Genomic DNA, 26,932 nt, shown 5'->3' on the forward strand with positions numbered 1-26,932 from the left:
TGGTTTCTACTAATAGCAGCGATAAGAATGCTTGCAGATGAGGCGAAGCTGGGTGGGAGTATTGACCTGCCGGGGGGCAGGGGGCTCTGCAGAGGCATCTGGGCAGGCTGTACCGATGGGCCGAGGCCAGTTGTACCAGGTTCAACCAGGCTCAGTGCCAGGTCCTGCCCGTGGGGCACACCAGCCCCACTCTGCGCTACAGGCTTGAGGAAAGGTAACTGGAAGGCTGCCCAGCGGGAAAGGGCCTGGGGGTGCTGGTCTAGAGTTGACTGAACATGAGCCAGCAGGGTGCCCAGGTGGCCAGGGCGGCCAATGGCACCCTGGTTTGTAGCCAGAACAGTGCAGCCAGCAGGACCAGGGCAGTGACCCTGTGCTCAGCACTGTCCAGGCTGCACCGGGAGCCCTGAGTTTCAGTTCTGGGCCCCTCACTTCAAGAGGGACGTAGAGGTGCTGCAGCGTGTCCAGATACGGGCAGCGGGGCTGGTGAGGGGTCTGGAGCACAAGGCTGGCAGGGGTGGCAGGGGGAGCTGGGGGTTCAGCCTGGAGAGGAGGAGGCTCGGGGTACCTTACTGCTCTTTGCAGTTCCCTGACAGGGGCTGTAGGCAGGGGGGTGTCGGTCTCTTCTCCCAGATAACAAGCAACAGGACAAGAGGGAACAGCCTCAAACTACGCCAGGGGAGGTTTAGATTGGATACTAGGAAAAAAACTCTTCACCAAAAGGGCTGTCAAGCATTGGAACAGGCTTCCCAGGTGAGTGGTTGAGTCACCATCCCTGGATGTGTTTTAAGAGATGCTGTAGATGTGGCACTTGGGGACATGGTTAGTGGTGGGCTTGGCAGTGCTGGCTTAACCGTTTAGACTTGATGATCTTAAAAGTGTTTTCCAACCTAAGCGATTCTGTGATTCTCTTAATTGGGAGGTAAGTGAAGAGCAAAGCCAGCACTCATGCCGTTGTGGAGGTGTTTGGGTGGCAGTGGGGGTATGGGGCTGGCGGAGGTAAAGCTGCTCTCAAAAGTTTGGTGACAGATGCCTTTCGTCTGCTGTCTGCATCAGCCTGCGAACGGGGAGAACTGAGGTCAAGGGTAACTGAATGTAGGAGATGGCCAGGCGGCCCGCGTTGCGGGTAGGGCCGTCTGGACTAGTCTGGGACGAGACAGAAAACAGTTGTTAATGCGGTAGCTTGCAGAGCCCTGGATTTTGTGCTGCAACGTGGAGTAGGATTACATCATCTGCTGGGGCGGCGGGCGGGCTACGCGCGCGGCGGGCGGAGCCGCCGGAGTTACATCAGCCGGCGCTGGGCGCGCGGGGGGGGGGGGGTGTCGGCGGGGCGGGGATTGGCTGCTGGGCGCGGATTGGCTGCTGGGCGCGCGGGGTGTGCCGGCTGGGCGGGGATTGGCTGCTGGGGGTGCTGGCGGGGCGGGGATTGGCTGCGGCGGCCCAGCTGGGCCGTCCCGCGGCGGCCGCGCGGCCCTTCCCTCGCCGGGGCTGCCGGCGGGAGCTGCCTCCTCTGGCAGACCCGTGTCAGCAGGAGGGTCAGGTACGGGGGTTGTGGCGGATCCGAGGTCTCGGGCAAGGAGTGGCGCCTGCAGGTGCCACTGAGATGCGCGGAAGAAGCAATTTGCCGCTGCGTTGTGTCAGGCTGAGCTGGCTGGCTGTGCCGGAGCGGGTGCTGCTGCTCAGCCCTGCTGCGGGCCGCCCGGTTCCGCTGCTTGCCCCGTGCGGGCGGGCACCGGGGGCCCCGCTCCTGAGCTAGCGCTGCTGCGGCACGGGCCTGCTGGTGTTGCCCGACTTACCTGTAGGCGAGGCGTAAGGAATGGGGCGGTACTGAACTTCCGCAGCTCTGGCCGCCGAGGTGCTCCGCGCGGCTCTGCGGGCCGGGGCGGGCGGCTGTTGGGCCGCGGGAGGCAGAGCCCCAGGCCCAGGCGGCGCGGCCGGGCGGGTCCTGCAGAGGAAGGTGGGGTACATGCTGCCGGGGGCCTGTGCTCCGTGTTTGTACCTTCTGTGGAACTCGGGCAAAGCTACTTGTGAACTGTCTAAAGACGATTTATTTGAAGATCGTGTTTATTTTAATCAGTTCTTCTGAACTGGCTTCCCTCTGGGAACGTTTCTTAGTTTTGAATTTTCACTAAGAACTGCGGGGGTGGTGGTTTTTTTTCCTTACAGAAGTTTTAGTTGATAAGGTAACAAAGCTGTTTAAATACCCCCCAGCCCCCCGAATGTTACAGAAGACTTACTTGTGTTACAGTAAACAATTAAAATTGTGTGGATTTCCTCAGAACTTGATTTTTCTCTGCTTAGTAAGTGTATAACTCTTTATATAGGAGTTTGGTTTCCAAATTTTTTCAACTTGTGGAATGTCCTAACATTTAGTTGAGATACTGGCCTTCATATATATATTATATATATGTATATATATAACTGTGAAGAAAAACCCCAAAACTTTATTTAGTTTTCATTTTCCAGCTCACTGCAAATAGTTGTGGACATCCACAGGCTTCCAGCCAACAGGCTGAAAAATCAGTGTTATAGATTGTTGTTACTAAAGGCATCAGTTGTAGAATTTGAGAATTTCCCTGATTGTTTGGGAAGGTGACTAAGTCTTTTTACACTGACCTGGAACAGAATCTAAATGCATTGTGCTACTTAACGGCTGTTAATAAATTCATGAAAACCAGCCAATAGTACTACTTTCTATGAGTGATAATATAAGGATAACACATTATTTAAAGAGGTGATGGGAGAATGATATTTTTAAAAGTTATTTTGGAAGGAGTAGGTTTATCCTGATATTAATAATAAAAAACCCTGATTTTTTTAAAAGCTGATGTTAGTCTTGGAGCAATATGCATTTTACATTTCTTTTTATTGCTCCCTCCCCTCCGAGTAAGGCAGAAGTTTAAGATACTATTTTTTTAAGTTGTGTACCTTTTTCTGGTTTGTTACTGAAGACCAGAACCATTCCAGGTGTGAAAATGGGAGTGGAATGGAAATTGGGGATTGAAATCAACTTTAGATCCTTGATAGAGTGAGAAGAGAGTAAGAAGTTACTCTGCAGCCTTGCACTAGTCTGAAAGCAAGCTTGTACAGAGTGCCCTGTGCTCTGTGCTTTCTGGCAGCATCATTCCCATTTCATGTATCTTTTCTTGATGTCTACTGCAGCTTTAAATTTTCTGTTTCTGTCTTGTAAACTCAGTCTCCTTGCCTTTTCTCACAAGCTAGTTTCAAAACCATATTATTTCTCTCTGATTTTTTTCCTTCAAAAGATCCACGCTGTTTGCCACTTGTCACTCATTGTCTGCTCAATCTTAGCAAAATTGCCTCTGGCAAAGGGAAACAGGAGGCAGTCTTCCAGAAGAACAAGGTTGCTCATAGTTGCAAGCAGCCCTGTAGTGAGAATGTGAAATGCTTCTCCGACAGACCAGTGGGAGCAACCAAGGAGCACAGCTTGATCTAGCTGGTGTGTGTCAGTATTCTAGTGGCAGTGCAACACCAGGTGAATATTATTACTGTAGTTGCAGTCAAAGGCCTGGTGAGAGAGACTGGAACAGGAAGTGTCGGGGGGAGAAACTTCAGGTAGAGTGCCTGGTGCCAGTCCCTAAGGGAGACAGTCTGTGAAGGGAGGTGAAGAGGAACAGGCAGTTCCACTCAGGATAGCTGTGGTAGAAGAGTTTCTGGATAAAGGACCTGCTGTTTACCAGTTCATGTTGTCAGGAGCTGTTGGACTTTGAACATACCTCTGAGACGCAGCTAAGACCCTGCTGGGAAGGTGATGGCTGACAGTAGGTGGCAGGTGAACTCCAAGGTGAAAGGGTCAAACCGCCAGGCATATGAACAGTGGGAATTGTGTTGACCCCCAGAGGTGGGTGCATGAGGCGCCTGGTAAGGGTTCAGAGAGGGGAGTGTTGCAGTTGGTACTGTTCAACAGCTCCTTTAAGCTTGCCCTGTTGTGAGAAGAAAACTTGGGACTACTTGCTCAGTTCTGTCATCTACTCTGAGTCCTTTGCTGCCTCATCCTGGCAGTGGTCAAGACTGACATTTCAGATGAAATACAGAGCTGGAGGGACACTGCAGATTAATATTGTCAAAATGCTGTGCTGTGTAATCTTTATTGGACAAAGGAGAATCATATCTGCTGGTGGCTGCCTGTCTTTTGTAGAGGTGTGTATTTTGGTAATGATTATAATGAGATATAATAGCAATACGCTGTTCCAGGGTAATGAAGCAACTTCAGGTGTTCATGTACACATATTCCAGCACTGCCAGGTGCTACAGTTGTCATGGTGTTTGTACTGTCAGCCTTCCAAATGCAGGTACTATGAGCTCTCTTTGTCCTCTTTTCAATACCTTCTCCCTACCTGTGCAGTGGTGTTTGCTCTATTCCAATGGTGCAGAGGGATGAACGGAAACCAAGCAAAGGAAGAAAAATGTTGTAGAAGGGGGAGGAGAGGTTTTATGGTTTAAGCACAGTCTGGGAGATCTGTATTCTTGTTGATGTCCTTTGTTTCCTTTGTGATGCTAGATGTGTTACTTCACCTACTACAGGCCTGTCATAGGAGACTGCTAATTCTGTATCCCTTGTTTCCTGGGTACTTGCTGTTGTGGATTTTGAGTTAGAAGAATCCTGAGTGTTTACAAGTTCAGTCAAGGGAAACTACTGTGAAATTTATGTCCTTGCTTGTAATCATGGTTAAGATCTTGTCATTTGGTAGTGCTCAGGGGGAAGTGAATCAGCCTATCTTCTATGCTGGAGATTCATGAGAAGTGCAGTAGATGCCCTGTTGTGGGGTGTGTAGAGAAGTCTGGATGATACAACTCTCTACTTGTTTGTGTTTTTTTTTTCTTCCAGGCTTCTCTGTGCACAGTTACTACCTTTCTCCATTGTAGGTATGCTCACTAATAGTCTTTTGCCTTCTTGGGGAACCATATTTTGTTCTTGATCTTTAATAATGGTCCTCTGCCAGCAGGTAGGGAACAGGGGCCTTCTAGTTCTAAGACACAGTCTGAGAGCTCTGCGAAATGGGTAGAGTGGGATGTGTCTCTCTTGCACAGGGAAACTGTTGAGACTGTGCGGGACAAAGAGGAGTTGGGGGTGGGGTGGGTGTGACAAGAAATAATAGATGGAAATTCACTGATATTTAACCAGTTTTCATTCTCCTCCCTTCCTTTTAACTTACAGATACCATTGATTTGCAGAAGGCATCTCAAAATGTTGTGTCGAGCTGCTCTGAGCCCTCTTGTCCGTTCCCCTGGATGGTGCTTTGTGTTGTCACCACATACCATCACAACCATTTCCCGTTTATGTATGTATGAGAGAAAGCACGTTTCTAATAATATTGGTTAGTTGTGTCAGGGCATGCCTATGTTCTTCCCTATGTTCAAAGGAAAATCACCTCATTAACATAATTTAAAAATTACAGTCTCTGGACTGAGCTGCCATTGAAGCTCTGCTTTCTTAATATGTCTTTCTCCTTCAGTGACATTCAGCTGGATGGATGTCTGAGAGGATGTATTTTTCATTCTGATGTGCATTTCAAGCAAAAAAATCTGTTACGAAAGTACTGTAAAAGTTCTTTATTTTAACCTCATACATTCCTGGAAAACAAAATCTGATCATGCCTGCTCCTCCATCTGCACTTTCAGCCCACAAATTTCTTGAGTAAAACCAGGTGTGAAGCTGAAATATTTTTGGATTAAGTAAAAGTGGAAACATGCTTGCAGAAAGCCTGAGTGTAAATACATAGGTGCCCTGTCAATAGCTTTTCCCTGAAAACCAAACTTGGAAGAACCATTCACTGTTTATTTGATTAGCGGTCTGAAATAGAGAAGGCAAGGATAGATAGACCCTATTAGATAAGGAGGCTAACTGTTTACCTTCACATGCAAGATTAATGTCACATTGGTTGGTGTGTTAACGGTTGTCTTTTGTTGATATTTATGTGAATTAATAGATGTTGAAATATTGAAAACGCTAAACTGTTTCTTTTTAAGCTATAGCTCTGTTGATTTCTGCTTTTGTAGTATTTCTAAATACTCTGCATTTTCCAGAGTCAGTAAACTACTCATAACTAACACTGGAAATTATTCCTTAGTGTTGACAGTAGTCAATATCCATTATTGGAGCAACTCTGGTTACTTTGTCAATTGCATTCTAAAACTGGATTGAGCATTTTTCAGTTTTCTTTTGTTCTCTGCTGTTTCTGTTGTGATCCTCTTCAGCTTGTATTTTGAAATTCTGCTTCTTTACTCCTCATGCAGGTCACTAAAAGGATCTGCAGTGCAAATACTTAGTCTTTTTTCATATGTTTCCCCTTCTTTATTAAGGAAGTGAAACCGTTGAAAAGGTACTGGAGATAAAAACTGGAATGCCTAGAAACCTATTGGTATAAAAAGTTGACTGGATGGCTATATCAGTTTCTCTCTAACTGCATATGAAGCAAGTTAATGGGCTTGCATCACTAGAAATGTTTTGCATATCTGACATGGGAGCTGATTTCACATCTAAGTCAAGTCTAAATAACTAAAAAAGATAGGTTTATGCAGTCATAGAGCAAGGTTAGCAATTAGGACTTCAGTGGAGATGGATTAAATTCTCTGCTTGTTCTAGAACTGTTGTCTTTTTCCTTGTCTTTTTCTGAAAAAATAAGTAGTTTCTTTTCAGGTACTGGTTATCCTTCAACAGCTGCCTTCTTGGAACCTTCTAAATCCTGAAGCTTTAGCCAAGAGAATTGGAAATAAATTGGTTTTACTCCTTTATGGTCATACTGTGTGGGATAGGCAAATACTATATATTAATGTATAATACTGGAAAGAACAGATAAATTGGACTCTTTCACCTGTTCTTCTGTATGTATTGTAGGTCTTGCTTACATTCACAAAGTGTTCCCTCATAAAAATGAGGGACAAATTAAACTTGTCTCCAAAGTCCATTTTCTGCTTTTGTGTGTGTGACATGTTAGTGCAGCCCTCAGTTACGATTTCAGCTTCTTATGTGTAATGAACAAAATATGTATTTATTTAAAACATTGTTAAATTACAGATTTCTCTCTCCTGTAGCACTCTGCTCATTCCTGTCTTTCTCCAGCAGAAGTAGCACTGACAATAATCAATTTAGGCTGTAAATGAATCTATTTTGTATTACAGTGCATCAAAATTAGAGAGACTGAACATACTCAGTCAGATATAAGCAGATAACTCTGACCATGGCATAGGATTCAGTTTACTGATTTGTAAAGAAGCTTCTACACCTTTAGATGAGATATTAGTTAGGATTGACTGGACAGAATAGTTCAGTTGGAAGGGACTTAGAACGACCATCTAGTCAAACTGCCTGACCACTTCAGGGCTGATCAACAGCTAAAGCATGTTAAGGGCATTGTCCAAATGCCTCTTAAACACCGACAGGCTCGGTGCATCAACTGCCTCTCCCGGAAGCCTGTTCCAGTGTTTGACCACCCTCTTGGTAAAGGAAATGCTTCCTAATGTCCAGTCTGAAGCTCTCCTGAAGCAGCTTTGAACCACTCCCACGCATCCTGTCCCTGGATCTGAGGGAGAAGAGATCTGCACCTCCTTCTCCATGTCCCCTCCTCAGGAAGCTGCAGAGAGCAATGAGGTTGTTCCTCAGCCTCCTTCTCTCCAAACTAGATAAACCCAGAGTCCTCAGCCGCTCTGCAGAAGACATGCCTTCCAGCCCTTCACCAGCTTGCTTGCCCACCCTCCTCTGGGCACATTCAAGGACCTTCACATCCTTCTTAAACTGTGGGGCTCAGCACTGCACACGGTATTTGGGGTGAGGCCACACCAATGATAAATACATCGGCACAATCCCCTGTCTGACCAACTGGCTATGCTGTGTCTGATGCACCCCAGGATGCGGTTTGCCCTCTTGGTGCCAGCGCACACTGCTGGCTCCCACTGAGCCTGCTGCCAGCTGGCACCCCCAGCTCCCTTTCTGCAGGACTGCTCTCCAGTCACTCCTCTCCCCGTTTTGACTTGTGCCCTGCATTACTCTGTCCCTGAACAGGGTGCAGAACCCAGCATTTGTTCTTAAATTTCATGGCACTGATGATTGCTCAATGCTCCAATCTATCTAGATCCCTTGCAAGGCCTCTTGTCCCTCCAGAGTCAACAGCACCTTCCAGTTTAGCATCATCAGCAAACTTGCTAACAGTACAGTCAACTTCTGCATCCAGATCACTGATAAAAATATTGCACAGCATGAGTTCTAGGATTGAGTCCTGCAGAACACCATTGGTGATTGGTCACTAGCTAGATGTAGCCCCATTTACTACAGCCGTTTGAGTCTTGCCATCCATCCAGGTCTTTACCCAGCGCAGCGCATCCTGCAGCTGGACAACTTGTCCAGAAGGATGCTGCAAGGGACAGTGTCAAAAGCCTGGCTAAAATTGAGAAAACTAACAATCACCATCTTGCTTTCCTTCATCCATGAGTTGGGTGACCTTGTAGCAGGATGTCAAATTAGTTAAACAGGACTGCTGCCTTTGTGAACCCATGTTGGCTGTGCTTGATGATTGCATTGTTCTTTAAATGCCTTTCAATAGCATCCAGTATGATCTTCTCCATAACTTTCCATGAATGTGTGCCATCTTTTGACTAAGTTGTACTTTTGGTCCTGGAGTGTAGTGTCGGTAGCCATTTCTTCTGTAGTTACATCAGAAGTGTGCTTCCTCTTTTTTGCTATACTTGTATTTTTGAGACTGTCGAAAAGTTGATGTGCTTCAGTGCAGTTTCTGAACAGTAATACAAGCAGAATTACATAAGGAAATGTGGTTTCAATTTTTTTTCAAGTAATATGGCTTATCCATATTTTATTAATTATCCAGTTGACACACTTGGGCTGCAGATATTCTTATCTGTATGACTCCTTCACACTTGATTCAGTGTGGCTTTGCAAAACTTCATATGAAGTATGTTGGAAGTGCTTTCCATCTGCCCTCATTCCTTCAGTGTAACTTTGGGACTTTATGTTTTGGTCCACGTCTTTATCAGTTAGAAATGATCCAGACTGTTCGTTGTGATTGTACCTTAATAGTCACTATTCTCTTTAATCTGCTTTGCTGATAGTGGTCTTACTGTCCTTTAAAAGCATTTTGAGAGCAAAGTTTTTTCCCAAGAAATGTTCCCTAGCTTATTGACTTGGGTGAAGTGCCAGCCTTATGTATGTTGTATCTTACCTGAGTAGTGCTGTGACTCTTTTTTTCCAATGCCTGTTTACCCTGTAGGAGGTTGACTTCCTGTTCATACCTCCATCATCCCCCTTCTGCTGCCCTTAGTTCAGCAACATGCAAAAATACCTGACTTAGAGATGTTGTAAAAGCTGTGTTTCTCATCTTTCCTAACAGTTAAGCTTTCTGTGCTACTACAGACAGGAAAACTCTCTGTCTGTATCTGATGAGGCAAGGCAAATGAGAATGTTTTTTAAACTAGTACTTTTACTTCCTGTGAGTAAATGGGAGCTGTAGGGGTTCTTCTAGTGTCCTTCAGTTTGGTCTTCTAGATTCCCAGAGTCAAAGGTCTGTGATACACTGCTTTATATACCTTAGGGACGCTTAGTGCTGCTCAGATATTGGCTCTCTCTTTATTTTGGTGATTTGAAAGCTAGCTTCTCATCCCCAGTCACTGAGACGTGTGTTTTGTGAGCTTTAGCCTTGGAAAGGGAGGAAGTGTTAACCGAATTCAAGGGCTTAAAAGTCTGAATGAAACACTAAAAGCTGCATATTTTTTTTTTTACTTTCGTTCTTCAACCACAGATTTCTCTTGCTATAACCAAAGATTAAGGAATGAGTCTATCCGTTGTTGGAGCAACATCCCATTTATCACCATGCCACTCAGCCGTGCACATGGAAAATCGTTTGCACACCGCAGTGAGCTGAAGCATGCAAAGCGGATTGTAGTGAAGCTGGGTAGTGCTGTTGTGACTCGAGGGGATGAGTGTGGCTTGGCCCTTGGGAGGCTGGCATCTATTGTAGAGCAGGTAATTCTATGACTGGAGTGGAATGTTTGTTTTAACTCAGATACTCGGTGATTGCTGGATGGCACAGAAGATTGTAGGAAAAACTCGTAAACCAGTGATGGCTCTTTAAAGCAATGTGTTGGCCTTTCCCTTTTTCCGTCCCCCTGTGCTGTGGTAGTATAAACCATGTAATTCAGTAAATTGGTGTTTGAAGGTGTGGTGGGTTGACCCAGACCAGTAGCTAGGCACACAGATACTTGTTCATTCCCCATGCCTCCACCCCAACCACCAGTCAGACTGGAAGGAAAATAGAAAGAGCAAAAGTAAGAAAACCCCTGGGCTGAAATAAAAACAATTTGGTAAGTGAAGGAAAGGGGAAAAGAAACAAGAGATGTTAAGGCAATTGCTCATGACCTTGGACAAGCAGACCAATGCCCAGCTAGTCTCTGAGTGATGGCCACCTTGGAAGACAGCCCACTGCCCTTTCCTATTCTGCTACCCCAGAGTTATTGCTGAGCATGGCATCTTGTGGTATGGAATGTCCTTTTGGCCAGTTTGTATCAGCTGTCCCAAATGTGTCCTCTCCAGACTTCTTGTCCAGCCCCTAGTCTACCTGCTGTGATGGCACATAGTGGGGGGAAGTAAAGCTTTGATGCTGTGCAAGCACTATTGAGCAACAGGGAAAATGCTGGAATGTTACAAACACTGTTTTAGTCGTAATACTTAAAACAGTACCATATGGGCCCCTGCGAAGAAAGGTAACTCTCTCTTAGCCAGATCCAGTATAGAGGGAGAAATTTGCACAGTGAGATTTTTATGCAATAGGTAAGACATGACTGAGCCATTGATTGGATCTAGTGGGAAGGTGGCACCGAAGTTTGTGAGGTCTGCAGAAACAGTAGACCCTTCTTGATTACCTGAGCATTTGCAGATTTCCTCCAGGAGAAAGCTTGAAACCTTGTTACTTGTAAGAAAAATTGATGGGATCAACTCATGGATTGGTTCTCCAACATGAAATTATGACTTCGCGGGGGATTGGACATGTCTTTTCTAGGAAGTAAAGTTGACATAATAAATTAAATTCACATAAGGCATTTAGTTTTAGAGCTTTGAAAGGAATCTGGCCAGATGTACATAAGGAAGAAGTAATGAAAAGCTGTACTACCAGAGTTAGCTTCTTCACTTCTAGAATTCAAAGTTACTGTATAATGGCAGCTTTGGGAATGGGTGATGAATAAGGCTGGTGGAAGATACAGCTCATACTTTACAGCTATTTCATATCTTATCTGTAGCAATGGAGGTGGAGGGAAGAGGGGTATAGAAATGTTACCATGTAATATGTATTTTGAAAATTCAAGCATGACTGTCTTAAAAACTGGTAATGTGAAAAGAAAGTTTAGCAGAAACTACAGATTGCATGCAGTCCTTTGCATAGCTCCTAACTGGCTAGTAAGGTGTGCAGGAGTGTCTTGGGGGGGGTTTCCTTGCTTTGCACATCAATGGATAAAGCAAAACACTTGTGTCAGCAAGAACTGGTGAACATAAGGTTATCTATAATAGCCAGAACTGTCATGCTAGCAGTGATCATACTCCAAGCTCTGTTTCTTAAGTTCTGTACTTACAGGTGTCAATGCTGCAAAATCAGGGAAGAGAGATGATGATTGTCACCAGCGGTGCTGTAGCTTTTGGCAAGCAGCGGTTGCGTCATGAAATCTTGCTTTCTCAGAGTGTGAGGCAAGCGCTTCATTCAGGCCAGAGTCAGCTGAAAGATATGGTGAGTGGCTGGCAGCACTCGCACTTTTCCTTGAATGTTAGGTAGTACCTGCTCAAGTCAGTGCCTGACAGCTGTTCTTTATCTCTGTAGGCTGTTCCAGTCTTGGAGGCCCGAGCTTGTGCAGCAGCTGGCCAGAGTGGACTGATGGCTCTGTACGAGGCCATGTTTACGCAGTACAGCATCTGTGCAGCTCAAGTAAGCAATTCCTTCTTTCCCAGACTGACTTGCTACTTCAGTCAGTGATGGAATCTTTCTTGGATTTTTTCCATGTTTTGTATGCTGCTGTCTTTACTGTAGTTGTGCATTTCTGTTGCCACCTCCTTTTGGGGTTTATTACTGTAGCATAAATGGTAGTGTGGTATTTCTGAAATGGAGTAATATATCATCTAGGTGAAGCAAATATGGGGTGGGTGGGGTTGGAGTTCGTATGTGTCCTGCTCGTATGTACAGGGGAGGGGGATGTGTGTTAAGGTTTCTTCACTAAAGCTAAATTTTGGTGATCCAAAGTGAGTGTTTTAAAATCACAAGTGGCTGAACTGCCACACATTTTGTAAAGCTGATAAAAGTGCATATCCACACTTAATAAATTGCTCTTCGTCTGCTCCTCAAACCTTTCTAACTTGTGGGTGATGGTATCCCTAAGCCTGGGTCTTCTGCTTAGACCAAATGCTGCAACTGTATTAACAGAACTACTTTTAAACAGGCTTTGCTTATCTTAAATGCTCTGAGAATACAGAATGGCATCAACTGTAAGACCTTATTTGTTTAGACACTTTTAATGAATTTAGAGCCTAATATGAAGTCTCGCTTGGAGGAACTTCTTCCTGTAATACCATGTAGCTGATATCACTAAAATGTTTACAGTATAGCTAACAGTCACTGTAAGTTGTGCTTCTTCAAGTCTGTAGACAAATATCATTCCCGTGATTTAAAAGAATTAATGGCCCATGCTGAAAATGACACTGTACACATTGATTCCAAGTGCTGTTATAACATTGTCTGGTGGAGTTGTTTGTTTAGTTCTCAGATGTCCAATGGCAGAGTAAAAATGAAAAAAATGTCTCTTGGGAGTAGACATTGAGGTCCTTTTGGCTTAAAATACCAGAAAGAAAGGGATAGTATCTGCAAGCAGGAGGCTTTAAGACCAAGATTCTTTCAGAAAAGCAAGTGAGTTCTATAGCTGAAGGGAAGTCTTGAGACCAGGAACCCCTTCTGCTTGTGACAGTAGAAACATTACACTGGGAGGGATGATAGGAAAGGCAGTGTCTCAAGTAATCTGTTGAATTGTTTAGGGTCTTAGTAGTTACAATCAGCATCTGTGTTCTGCGTATGTTTTCTTTTTCCAAGTTGATTCCTGGAGCCTGTAATCTGTCAGTTTGAGAAAGGTCATTATAAGCTCCAGTGCAAGTTAAGGTATATGACCCTGAAAATGTTGTGGAAAGAATATTTCTCTTTTTTTTTTCTTTATTCTTTAAATATGGCTTATGCTTCTTCAGTGACCTAAAGAGCATGACTGATCTGTTAATACATATGGTTGTGATGATGTTCTCGGGAAAAGTGGTAGGCTAAGTATATATCAATTTTATTTTCCCTATTTAGATTTTAGTCACCAACCTGGATTTCCATGATGAACAGAAGCGTCGGAACTTAAATGGAACATTGCATGAGCTTTTAAGAATGAATATTGTCCCTATAATTAACACTAATGATGCTGTTGTTCCACCTCCAGAGCCAAACAGTGATCTGCAGGGGGTAAATGTGGGTAAAGTATTGCAAGGGGGTGGATCATGCTTGTAGATAGTACAACACTAGTGTATACTTTACTAATGCCATAATGTGGGACCCCTGAAGCCTGCAGCAGGGAAACAAACATACAAAATTAGTAATGTGTGTGGAAGATACTGGAAAACTATGCTGATCTGTCTGTTTTTGGCATGGTATAGTGCTGTGGGGTGAAAGCAGGGCAGATGATGTCTGCTCTTGCCAAAAGCAAGCATGCCCAGTTTGGTTTTCACCGAATCGTTGAAGTTGGAAGGGACTTCTGCAGGTCATCGAGTCCAGCACACCTGCTTAAAGCAGGGTCAGGTAGTACCTCTGGTCCTGTCACTGGGCACCAAGGTGGAGAATGCAGGTACTGATCACGCTGCTTATCAGTTTGGCGCCACTTTACTGCATTCCAGAAGCATTTGTACTTTCACACAAAGATCACCTTCTAAGTTTCCAGTGGGTGTGAACAAAGTAGCTTAGGACTTGGTAGTGCTGAGGTAGTTTGCTTTTGTATGTTGCAGCCAAGTGTTTCCTAGTTCCTCGCACTATTTAGTGCTGCTGATATGCGTGTGCATTGCAGGTGATTAGTGTGAAGGATAACGACAGTCTGGCAGCACGACTGGCTGTGGAAATGAAAACTGATCTCCTGATTGTTCTCTCAGATGTAGAAGGTTTGTGAGTCATCTCTTTACTTTCTTGTTTCATTTAAGTATATCAGATAGTCATACCAACCTATATTTGGGTTTTACTGATCTCTTCAGTTCATATTTTTTACAGGGACAATTACAATGTACCACATAACTCCTTAAGGCGTATACCCAATCCTGATGTTGTTGCATAAGCCTGCAAAAGACTGTCTGACACACTGTTGAATCTGAGTGGGTGAGAACGTATGAACTTGAGACTTGTTCCAGAACCCAGAATACCATATGAACTATGGTACTTCTGGTAGCTTCTCAGAATTGTATGATATAGTCATGAGTAATATGCAGGATAAAGGCTTGTGTTTAGAATCAGGAGTATAAGCCAAATATTATTCTATGATAGATTGTTTCTTCTGGCAGCAGGTTCTGTCTTCCAGTGAATTACAAGTACATTACAAGTCCTGGTCATTGCCTTCCAGATACCTGGAACCTGATAGCTTTTTCTGTCTCCCAGACATTTGGCTTACACTATTCTAGTCTTCTGAGCTGTGCTGCTGTGACACGTCTATCACCTATGGCTACTGAAATTCCTTTTCTAGAGAGAGGATGGTAATGGGTGCAGTTTCAGATCAGTGCAGTCCACATCACCCTTTTCGTCTTCTCCAGATGGGTTTCTTTCAGTGGATCCTGCACTTTGGCACGTATTGTAGGCCCTGAGGAGGAAGGAGATGCCTTTCCATAAGCACAGTTTCTTTCAGATTCAGCTGGATTTCGTGGTTGATTCTAGTTGAAATGTCTGCCTGAGGACAACTCATAAAAGCAACAGTCAAAACAACTTGTAAAAAAAATATTCACACCCAATACCACCATCCTTCAAAAGCTTATTCATTCATTCTGACATCTGGGTTATGGAAAGATGTGTTTCACCTCCTTCCCAAGCTATCAAATTGTAATGCCAGTATTTGTTCACATAGAGTTTCTGGGAAGTGTGGTGATAGAGTTTAGGTTTAACTTCCTAGGTAAACCAAAGTGTCATTCAACTCCAGACACAGTTAACATAAAATTACTAGATTTTTTAAAAAAAACTAATAACAGTATGTCTCTGGAGCATTCTGTTCCTTCTTGGCCCAATTCGATAGTTAACCTCTTTGCGTATTTCTGAATTGCCCAGTTTATCACTGTACAACCCAGCATTCAAGAACATCATCTGAGATCTTGGTGAGGAGGGCTATCCTTTGCCTGTTTAGTTGTGGGCTTGTATATGTAAGCCCTGATTTTGAACATATAAAAACTGTAAACTCTGTAACCTCAACCAAATGTCACTACCTCCCACCTTCATGCTGCTATTCAGTATGAGTTTTCAGTTTCTTACTTGTGCTTTTGGTGAAGCTCTATTTCCTGAGTCTGCCTGTTAAGTGTTTCATGCTTTCAGTCCCGCAAAAGCAGGGTTCCGTGAAAGTTTTCAATCCTGTAAAGTGGAATACAGCTTTTCAGCCTCATGGATATTTTTTTTTCCTCATTTTTTTGTGGGTGAGCTTTGCAGATGAGGATATATAACACTAACAGACTTGTATTATTTATTTCAGGACTCTTTGACAGCCCTCCAGGATCTGATGATGCAAAGCTCATTGACATATTCTATCCAGGAGACCAGCAGTCTGTAACATTTGGAACCAAATCCCGGGTGGGAATGGGAGGCATGGAAGCCAAGGTAGAAATATGGAACATTTGTTTTGTTATTGGGAAGGAAAGGGAGGTGTTGGAAAGGGAGATAGATGGGATTGTGCTGCTGTTCAAATGGATCTTTGACAGGCTGCAGAAGTGGACAGACAGGAAGCTTGTGGAGTTCAACAAGGAAATGCTGAGTCCTACCCCTAGGGAGGAACAACTCCATCCAGGCTGAGGAGTTGACTAGCTGGGGAGCAGGGTCACTAGGACCTAGGGGATAATGTAGTTCTGGTAGACACCAAGTGGAACATGAGCCAGCAGTATGCCCTTTCGGCAAAACAAGGCAAGAGCATCCAGGGTTGCATTAGTAAGAACGTAGCCAGCAGGCTAAGGGAAATTATTATTTCCCTCTACTTAGCATTAGTGAGACAGCATCTGTAGAATTGTGTCTGGTTCTAGACACCGCAGAACAAGGACGTGGCGTACTGCGGTGAATCCAGTGGTGAGCCATGAATACGATTAGAGAATCCAAGCATCTGTCACACTAGGAGAGGCTGAGAGCAGGGACTGTTTACCCCAGAGAAGAGAAGATTTGTGTATAAACACCTGAAGGGAAGGTGTAGAGAAGACAGAGCCAGACTCTTCTCAGTGGTATCCAGGCAGCAGACAAGAGGCAATGCGCACAGACTGAAATACAAGAAATGAAATTGAAATGTAAGAATTTTGTGGTGAGGTTGCTGAAGCATCTGAGCAGGTTGCTGAGAGAGTTTGTAGAATCTCAGTGTCTGAAGATGTTCAAGAGCTGACTGGATGGTGTCTTGAGTAACTTGCTCTAGCTGACCCTGCTTTGAGCAGGTGGTTGGACTGTATGATCTCGAGATCCTTTCCAGCCTCAGCTATTCTGCAAGTACCCTGGAATGGTGTATCTTTAGCTTCTCTCTTAGGTCCATGTGAATTGAAAAGAGTAATGAATTATGTTCCAGTAGTTTGTAAAGTGTGACATTAGGAACTGTATTAAGTTGGTGTTGCGTTGATCCTCACTTCTTTTTTATGTGATAATCCAAAGATATTGGGAATCCCTGTCACTTGAATCTGATAGGATACCTCTGTCTCCTTTTTGAGTTTGTACATGTGCTGCTTGCTTCTAAAGGATATATTGGTGAAGACCAAGGTACTTCAGTTTTTGAGTACAAGATTGGTAGAGGTAGGAGGGCCAATGTTTTAGTGCTGTGTACAGTTGGATGCCATTATTATTCATTGCTGTGAGTGCATAAACATGGGTGTGGTGTGAGACCAGCAGATGTGTCTCATGCCACGGGGGTATGCGCTACAGGAGTGGTAATGGGTGTTGGTTTCCTAAGGACACTTCTGGAAGGTTGTCTGTAAAAGCTGAAGTAGATTTTGACTAAGCAGGGAAAGACTTCTTCACCAGTTAACCTATGTTTTATTTCCTTTTCTGAAAAATCATGCAAGGCGTACTTCAGTATCAGAGCATGGAATGGAAGGTGGCAAAAGGAGCAGGCATTTGAGCGTTCTGTTGCTAACTATGGGATGTACAAAGCTTATTTAGAAACAACTTTCCCTTGATCTAGCTTCTGGAATAGTTTAAATGATTCCAGGTATTGAAAGGAAAGGTGCCAAGGTCAGAGAGTACTTGTATTGCAAAAATAATAATCTGTTAGAGGTGTTTGGTATCTTTAAGTATGAATCACATAGAGTCAAATGTCAATGCTGCTGTTATAACAAAAATTTGTTACAATTGAGAAATGGCTGATATTTTTGGAAAACTGTAACATGAATAATAGAATAAACAGATGGCAGCTCAAAGTACAAATCTTGCTTATCACTGTGAAATTTGAGCAACAATCCAGCGGCTGATATTTTTTGCGGTAGTTGATTTTCATGTGGTAGGCATATCTGACAGGTAGTGTCTCCCAGTGAATATGGACTGTAATACCCAATTGTAGAACCATTTTGGGAAAGTGTAGAAGTGAGGAAGCAGAGAAGCTTTTGCGGCAAAATAAATGACAAATAATTAAATGCAGTGGTAGGATAACGCTGCCCATACCTTGATCGGCAAAAGAAATGAAGGAGACCACAGGCAGTATGTCTTCAGCAGGTAACATCTGGGATTTGGGTTCGTTTTTCATGAACCAATGAAATGTTGGAGTGGGGAAAATTTTAGAGAAATCATGTTGTGATGCCTTAAACAGTGGCTCATGTGTGTGGAAAGAGGCTAATCTTAGAGCTAATCAGTACATGGGGATTTCAAAGGACCCGTACTAATAAGCTAATCCTGCTGTAAATTTAACATTCTGTAGAAGGACTAAGCAAACTTCAGTATGCCAACACTGAAGTTCATAAAGGGAACTCAGGTTGCCCTTCATGTTAGGGCAATGCCTACAAAGATACTGCCCCTGAGTTTTATAGAGCTGTTGTTGATCATGGTGCCTGCCTCCCTGCCCACCTTCCATGACAGCCTTTAGCACACAGGTGATCTGGTAGTATCATTGATCTCAGTTCTCATCTGCGTGTGGACATCAGATTGATTTTGTTTCAGACTTCCTTCTTGCCTTAGATGTTAATGCATGTTGCTTGTATACATTGCTTAGTACACTGCAGTCCTGACCTTTGAAGATGACTCCTAAATGGTATACTTGGAGAATCCTCCTCCAAAATAATAGCAAGAAGGGGAAAGAATGCCAAATAAAAAGCACATGATTCAAAAGAAGCATGGTGTCTTTGGATAGCGCCTGCTGAAAGAAACCACTATTAAGATAATAGGTGTACTCCCAAGCAAAAAGTAGAGGCAAATAAATAAATAATCCAAGGAAAACATGAATCGGAAATGTGAACAAAGTAGGTAAAAACTTTGTGTGGAAATCTGAGTAACTCTTCAGCAAACTTCCTAGTTTCACCAAAGGGTTATAAACAGTGATGATACCTCTACATCTTAATCAGACCCATGAAGAGTACTTAGGCTGATCAAAATTTAAGGGAGTAATTCAGACAGCTAAAGGTATTAAGTAATACTGTTATGTTATATGGTAATGGCTAGGACCTGAGCAAAAGCAGCGCTCCACAATACAAGTAATACCATGTGGTCACTTAAAGTGGGTTCATTATTGATGGCTAATCAATGTCAGGGAATTTGACAACGGAATCTTTTCAAAAAAGAAAATTATGTTTCTTCAAACAGTGGGAAGAACTTGCAAAATAAGGTAATGGTGAAAAAGCCTGTATGACCAAAGTGCCCTTGCACAAGTCTTGAAAAATTAGGTTAGGAAGATTTGAAGTATGCATATGAAATGGCAGCTAGTTAAGGAAGGGAAGGTAAAGTGCAAATACATGATCTTACTCAATGCCAACATTATGGAAGTTCCTGAAGTGTGTTGAATGCTCTTTAAAAGCATAAGTGATCTATCTGGGGATCAAAGTGGAACAAGAATTCTTGTTGAGAGTGGTGATTCAAATAAGTGAATTTCCTGGAACTGGCTCTATCCTCTGCTGTAGGTGAAAGCAGCTCTGTGGGCCCTCCAAGGAGGCACCTCTGTAGTGATTGCAAATGGAACCCACCCAAAGATCTCAGGTCATGTCATCACAGATATTGTGGAAGGGAAAAAAGTTGGAACTTTTTTTTCAGAGGTAAAACCTGCAGGTGAGTACAGAGGTAATAATATACATTGAGAGTTGTACAGATTTCCTGAAAGGCTAGAGCTAAAATTTGGCTAGAGCTGTAAAATAACTGGGAAACCACGCTGTGCTTGAAAAATGGATTTTGAAAGGTATTTTCTAAACTAGAGAATAGAAAATGTTGAATCCTATGCAGTGGTTCCCTCCAGATGATAATCAGACTTACATTTGAAGAATGCAGTGAGTAGAATTGTTACCATTTTCAGTCTTAGGGGTTATCTTCTAGTATTGAAGGTTTTGGTGTGAAAATGTGGACATAGGATGTGTTGCTGAACTAAGATAGTGTTTAGTTTAATTTCTTATCATAAAATTCTTTTACAACTGAAGTCTTCCTGGTACGATAGGTAGGAATCAGACCAAAGATCTGTGACCTTAGCAGAACAGGACAAATACTTCTGACTCGTGCATTAAGCCAACCAGATTTCTTTGTGTATAATAATCCTCAGTGGATTTCTTGTATGAATTTGTTGAAACAGCCTTTGAACGTATGTAAAGACTTTGCATCCATAGGGCTCTGTGTCACAATAGTCAAGAACCTTTATTAGATACTGTGTGTAAGTTCTGGAGCTAGAACTATATAAAAAACTGCTTGCTTTAATTTGGGTTTGGGAGGATAGGGAACATTCTGAATTTTCTTCGTGAGAGCTTCATTTGGTGCCCCTACTTACCTATATGGGCGATAAACCCCTGTTCAACTTTGAGATGTGAGACATCATCTTTCCCCTCATCATCTCTCTTCCCTGTGGAAGAGGTTTGGTCTTAGACATTTTGTACTGAAGCCGTCTCAAAAACTTGGTCATCCCTGTTTCTCTTGTTTGAAACTGTTTTCATTCTATTGTGGCATTTTTGAGATGGACAAAAATAAAAATTTCATATAAAGGTGCAAATGAAGTGTCTAATTTGTGTGAGATGGCAGGACAAACTGAGTTTTAATGAGATTGATGTTTTCTCTTATATTCTCTAGGCCTTTTCTAATAATTCCAAACATTTAATTTGCTTTTTATAGAACCACAAAACGGTGTGGGTTGGAAGGGACCTTAAATTTGATCTAGTTCCAAACCCCCTGCCATGAGCTGGAACACCTTCCAGTAGACCAGGTTGATCAAAGCTCCATCCAAACCAGCCTTAAACGCTTCCAGGGATGGGGCATCCACAGCTTCGCTGGGCAGCCTGTTCTGGTGTCTTGCCACCCTCACAGTCAAGAATTTCTTCCTAATATCTAATCTAAATCTCCCCTCTTTCAGCTTAAAGCCATTCCCCCTTGTCCTGTCACCACATGTCCATGTACAAAGTCCCTCTCCAGCTTTCTTGCCGGCCCCTTTAGGTGCTGGGAGGCTGCTCTGAGATCTCCCCAGAGCCATCTCTTCTCCAGGCTGACAACCCCAACTTGCCTGTCTCCACAGCAGAGGTGCTCCAGCCCTCTGATTATCTTCGAGGCCTCCTCTGGACTCGTTCCAACAGGTCCATGTCCTCCTTATGCTGGGGGCCCCAGAGCTGGATGCAGTACTGCAGGTGGGGTCTCATGAGAGCGGAGTAGATGTTGATGTTCATTGAAATGATGTTTTCATAGTGTTATTTGTTACAATACTAAGGTCTGATTTTTCCTTTTCCCCTCTACATTGCTTCGTGTTTACCTGGTTTGAATTACGCTTGCTGTTTCATGAGCTAGTGATTTGGCTGCAGAGGAAATCACAGAATAGCCAGACGGCTGAGGTTGGAAGAGGCAATGTCACTTGGTCCTACCCACTGCCCAAGCAGGTTGCCCGAGACTGTGTCCGGACAGCTTTTGAATACCTGCCAGAATGGAGACTCCATAACCTCCCTGGGCAACTTGTGCCAGTGCTTGATCATCCTCGCTGTGCAAAAGTGCTTCCTGATGGGAGGCCTGTTCTATGTTTCAGTTTGTGTCCATTGCCCCTTGTCCTGTCACTGGGCACCACTGAAAAGAGCCGGACTCCATCTTCCTTACACCCTCACTTCAGGTTACTTGCACGTACTGATGAGATACCCCCGAGCCTTCTTTTCCAGGCTAAACAGTCTCAGCTGTGAGCCTTGCCTTACATGAGAGATGCTCCAGTCCCTTTATCATCTTGTTGGCCCTTTGCTGGACGCTTCCCACAGTGTCCCATGTCTCTCGGGTATTGGGGAGCCCAGAACTGTGTGGTCTATGTGTGGCTTCACCAGTGCTAAGTAGAGATCTGGGAGGACCATCTCCCTCAGCCTGCTGGCAGCTCAGGGCATGGTTAGCCACCTTTGTGGCAGGGACATGCTTCTGGGGTGTATTCAACTTGGTGTCTACCAGGGCCCCCAGGTCCTCCTGAAAAGCTGCTTTCTAGGAAAGAGTGTGATAGTGACACTTTTCAGTTGTTTCCACTATAATAAATTGGTATCAGCAGTGCAGCTTTTCATCTTGTGACACCATTGAGTCGCTTACAAATATGGCGAATGGGGAAGGTCCCTGTGGAACTTTACTGGCACTCTTCTGCTATTGTGGCAAAGTGTTTACTCCAATCCTCTCTCTGTCTTCTATCTTCCAAAGAACACTCTTTGGAAATTGAAGTAACTTTTGAAAACCAGATATATCTACTTACATACATGTTATTTTTCTCAAAGAACATGAAAACATACCATACTTTGTAAAGTATGACTTCACTTTAAAAAGTTGTTTTAACACTTCTTAAATAAGTCTATTTTATCATGTGTCCACAAGTTCTTCTCTTACACTTCCCACTATACCTCTTGATACTTAGTCTCTAACATGGAATTCCTGCTCTGGCAATTTCCATGGGACCCTTGTTAAATAGTCATATTTATCACTTTCAAGTCACCTGTTTTACAGGCAATTTCAGGAGTTAAAAATCACAACTTAGTTTATCCTTGAGCTATTTGTGAATTCTTTGGGGAAATGCTACCTGAACCTGGTGACTAGTTTTGAAATAGAAGCAAAAGTAACCTGTTCCGTATCATTTCAGTTTGAGCCAAATTCTTTGAGGTCCTGCCAGATAAAAAGAAAACAAACCCCATCTTTCTTTTATAGTAACCATTCTAAAATGCATACAGGGAGAAGGAAAGCACTTTTTCTGCGAGCTGTTACTCAGATTGGGTTTTGGCTTCCATTATTGTTTGCGCATTCCCATCCTATTTTGTAATCCTTTCTGTTCTCCTCCACTGGATACTTAAACTTTTTTAAGTTTGCCTCTCTTCCTTCAGTAGCCTGTCATGCCCTGAGACTTAGCTGTCCTGGTGTTCTTTTGCTCTTTGTCAAGTCTTTTTGATACATGGTGCACACTTGCCTCTGACATGGTGACCTTACAGAATCTCTGACTCTTTACATTTGGGGACCATAGCAGTATTTTTGTGTCAGGTACAGATTTTCCTGGTTTAGCATACAACAGATTCCTTGAATAGGTCTGTTTAAGACTCTGTACCTGCTTTCCTGCTGTGAGCAAAGAATCAGAAGATGGAAGGACTAGTGTTCACTTCCATATGTGCTGTTATTTTGTCTGCATAGCATATTTTTGGGTTTTTTTGCAGGTCCTACAGTAGAGCAGCAGGGTGAAATGGCTCGAGCTGGTGGCAGGACCCTGGCAGCTCTACAGCCTGAGCAGGTGACAGAACAATATGGCCTCACTTGTTAAGCTTGTGAAATGTATAGCAAGTTTTACAACATGGTGTTATAACACAAACGGGCCCTGTGAGACAAGAATCTATTCTTCATGTGCCGGATCCATCATTTGGATTGTAGCATACTTTAAGATGAGAAAAGCAGAAAGATAATGTACCTTAGGGCTATGAAGTAATATATAGAATCATAGAATCGTTAAGGTTAGAAAAGACGTTTAAGATCATTGAGTCCAACTGTTAACCCAGCACTGCCAAGTCCACCACTAACCCATGTCCCTATGTGCCACGTCTACATGCATATCTAAACCTCCCCTGGTGCAACTTGAGGCCGTTCCCTCTTGTCCTATATATGCTTGTTACTTGAGATAAGAGACCAACACCCACCTGCCTACAACCTCCTGTCAGGGAGCTGTAGAGAATGCTAAGGTCTCCCCTGAGCCTCCTTTTCTCTAGGCTAAACACCCCCAGTACCCTCAAACTACTCCTTATAAGACTTGTTCTCTAGACCCTTTACCAGCTTCATTGCCCTCCTTTGGACGCATATGGTTTCATGTAGGGTTTATAAAAATCTTATGTTTTGAATATTGTTGAATATTCAAATTTGTTGAATATCACACAGAAATTAATTGTGATCAGAGCTGCCAAAGAATTGACTGGAATAACTTGCTCCATTTACTCCTGTGTGTAGTGTATGCAAAAGAGGAGCTGTATACAATCAATTGCTGCTCTGCAGCTGTGTAGGTAAAACATAGCATCTATTGTGAAGAAGACAAGGTGGTCTTAAAGGAAGAACATTGTGAGTTTCATGAAGAATATTGGGCATGGAAAACAAGATAATAAGCTAAGTAAAGGTTTAAGCAGTGTTCAGCCTTCTATTTCAACGTGATGCAGGCTAGAAGAATCAGCTGGCCCCAAGTATTCAAGGAGTCAAGACAGTGAGAGGATGTGGTCAACATAAATGGACTGAAGTGGACTAGATGTCAAATAGCATGGTCTTTGTGTAAGAAGTCAGTTCAGAAACTACTTTCTTTTTCAGAGAGCAGATATTATTTATCGTCTTGCGGACTTACTAACTGACCAGAGAGAAGAAATTATTTTGGCAAACAAAAAGGACTTGGAAGAGGCTGAAAATAAAGGTAATCTTTCAAGTCCTTCTGTGATAATCCTATTGTCTTGAACCTCTCTGGGCCTCAACGGAAATAAACAGAACTAGTATCTTCTGTCAGTTGAGGTGGGTAGTATGGCTGTCACAGATTAGTGAACACAGGATCTTGAGAGCTTGTCAGTGTAAACAGTTGCAGCTTCCTTAATTACATAAAACAGATGCCTTCACTAGAGAAGATACTGAGGCCTTGCAAAACACTTAGTGCATTGTAAAACAAAATAATAAAAATAAAATAATTCTCTGTCTTGCCAAAGGAGGCTCACTTTAGAAACAGAATATAACAAACATCATCTCTGTTATTGTCATGCATAAAGTGAATGTTTTGTTGGCTAGTTGGATAATGTCTGGCTCCTGAGCGGGAAGACTGTAATCTCTATGCTTAAGCTGATGCTCTCCAAAAAGAAACATGTCCCCTTCTGATTAAGGAAGGTTCTCTTTAGGTGGCTTGGATTAAACCCATTCTTCTGTGTTACACTGATGCATTCATTGGGAAGTTGGAATTGGAATGTGTACATATTGGGATAGCAAATGTATGAAAGTGACACATCATGAATTGTAATAACTTTGTGGAAGACACCAGGAAACTGTTTTTTACTGACCAGAGTACTTAAAGGAACATTGCTGGGTTAACTTTCTGTCTGACCATGTTCAGACTAGAAAATTCAGGCAGTTCTTGCCAAGTCTGAACAGAAATGCTGTGCATGTGTCTGTGTTTTGGGATTTCTGTCTCTAAAATAGAAAGATGAAATTATTGCCTGAAACATTCCAGAAATATTGCAAGGGTAAAAATTTGTAAGACATTCAGACATACAGCAGTACTCGAAATAGGACATACCTTTTCTTTGTGGATGTTGATGTTGCATCATGTATAAATCACTTAAACTGTAGTAAGTGGAAATGTGGTGGTGGGTGACATCATTATCACATTTGAGTGGTTTTATTGTAGCTACCAAACTTAATGCTGTGTGCTTTTAATCTCGGGAAGGTTTCTTGCCTAGCGTGTGGGAAGTACCTGAATTTTGCTTAGGCTCACCACGTGTTGCTTTTGCTTGAGGCTAGACAAACCAATCTATCTCAAGGACAATTTTTTCTTTCTTCTAGGGAGATTGGCACTTCCGTTGTTGAAACGTCTAAGTCTGTCTACATCAAAGCTGAACAGCTTGGCTATTGGTCTGCGTCAGATTGCAGCATCCTCACAGGACAGTGTTGGCCGTGTAATTAGGCGAACACGAATAGCAAAAGACCTGGATTTGGAGCAGGTGACAGTGCCTATTGGTGTCCTTCTTGTCATCTTTGAGTCCCGTCCTGACTGTCTTCCACAGGTATGTAAGTAGGGCAGATTACACTGTTGGGAATTCTTGATTACAAAAGAAAGGGTATTTCTGTTAGCGAGCAATTGGGAGGCTGCAAGAAGTCTTGTCTCAAAAGACTTTTTCTTGGATTCTCTAAAACTGATTTTTGTTGGCATCCCTGTTTTTCCTGCAGAGAGGTTCTCGGGACTTGCTTCTTCAGTGTTCAGAGTTATTCAGGCCTGGTTTTTTGTTCTTTTTTTTGTTGTTCCTTTTTTTTTTTTTAACCTGACATATAGAAGAAGTTATAGTCATCTTACATATCATGTAAGATCTATATCAGATATATATCATCTGTTATATTCAGATGGTGCAGTTCCTGTGTGTCTTACATGTTCAGTGCCCAACTTGCAGCTCAGGAGGCTCCTACCAATGAGCACTTGTTTTATCTGTCCACACTGCATACAGGTTAAACGGCAGGTTGGGATTAAACAGGAACTGTTTAATACAGATGCTAGTATTAATTGTAACTGTTAGGAATACCTGATGAAAAAAAAATTTAGGAAAGGTTAAGCTCAGAAGTTCCAGGCTTTGAGTGGTCTGTTGTGTACTGATACTGCTTGTGTGCAGTGAGGTGCAGTGATAGCTTTTCCTCAGTTGTAATGAAATGGGTGTGAGGAAGAATGGTGTTCTGAGTTCTTAAGTAGTGAAGTTGCTGGAGAGGCTAGTGAAAATCTCGAATAGTGTATTGTAAGTGATGGATACAGGCACTTCTAAAGGAAGTGAAACTCAACCAGTGGACAGCTTGGTACTTCATGCCTGAATTTTGTGAGCTGGCCCCATTTCATACTGATAGGGAGTATGTTCTAGGCAAAGTTCCTGTGAACCTAAAATGCACTACCCTCTCTTCTGTGCTATTTTTAGTTTGCTGCTGGCTCTGCTCTTCATAGATAACCAGTGTATTTCCTTGTTGAATTCTAGTCTGTCTTCCTGGACTTCAACCCTGGTGTCTTGCCTTTGTGTAGCTGATGTCTCCCTCTTTCTCTTCCCCTTTATCTTATCTTAAAACTTCCACCAGACTGACTCTTGCTGGCTTTTTCCTCCCCGCATTGTTTTACAGACTTGGAATAGCTTGTCTTGGTAGTTGCTTTTCTTGCAACTTCAGAGAATCATCTTTGATACCTCTGCATTTTAACTGCATGGTTTCTGTCCCATGCTGTAGCTAATAATGGGATAGTCTCTGAATGCAGAGGAGCAGTTCCCCCCTCTTAGATTATTACTGCACCTCGTGCTTGTTTGGGTAAGCGGTTATAGGGGAAATTTTACTTTGCCCTGGAA

The 26,932-nt window shown here is 43.1% G+C and overlaps 2 protein-coding genes across 8 annotated transcripts in view; one reads left to right on the forward strand and one right to left on the reverse strand.

Moving 5' to 3' along the window:
* Nucleotides 1–26,932, reverse strand: part of LOC129736760 (endoplasmic reticulum-Golgi intermediate compartment protein 3-like) — an 82,406-nt gene that overhangs the window by 29,551 nt on the left and 25,923 nt on the right. The gene's annotated exons all lie outside the window — the stretch shown is intronic.
* ALDH18A1 (aldehyde dehydrogenase 18 family member A1) overlaps nt 1–26,932 on the forward strand; it is a 36,495-nt gene that overhangs the window by 848 nt on the left and 8,715 nt on the right. Inside the window, exons 1-13 of one of the 7 annotated variants that reach the window (XM_055719874.1) lie at nt 1,449–1,537; nt 4,847–4,884; nt 5,177–5,300; nt 9,768–9,991; nt 11,595–11,744; nt 11,835–11,939; nt 13,344–13,502; nt 14,092–14,182; nt 15,742–15,866; nt 19,337–19,481; nt 23,051–23,124; nt 24,177–24,276; nt 25,407–25,627. In XM_055719874.1, coding sequence (XP_055575849.1) covers nt 5,207–5,300; nt 9,768–9,991; nt 11,595–11,744; nt 11,835–11,939; nt 13,344–13,502; nt 14,092–14,182; nt 15,742–15,866; nt 19,337–19,481; nt 23,051–23,124; nt 24,177–24,276; nt 25,407–25,627 — 1,488 coding nt within the window. In that variant the 5' untranslated portion in view covers nt 1,449–1,537; nt 4,847–4,884; nt 5,177–5,206. Of the gene's footprint in view, nt 1–1,447; nt 1,538–4,846; nt 4,885–5,176; nt 5,301–9,767; nt 9,992–11,594; nt 11,745–11,834; nt 11,940–13,343; nt 13,503–14,091; nt 14,183–15,741; nt 15,867–19,336; nt 19,482–23,050; nt 23,125–24,176; nt 24,277–25,406; nt 25,628–26,932 lie in introns of those variants that run through there. The other 6 variants (XM_055719873.1, XM_055719870.1, XM_055719871.1 and 3 more) reach the window with 6 other exon arrangements.

The sequence above is a fragment of the Falco cherrug genome, chromosome 9 (genome assembly GCF_023634085.1).
Source record: "Falco cherrug isolate bFalChe1 chromosome 9, bFalChe1.pri, whole genome shotgun sequence".
Taxonomy (NCBI): Eukaryota; Metazoa; Chordata; class Aves; order Falconiformes; family Falconidae; genus Falco; species Falco cherrug.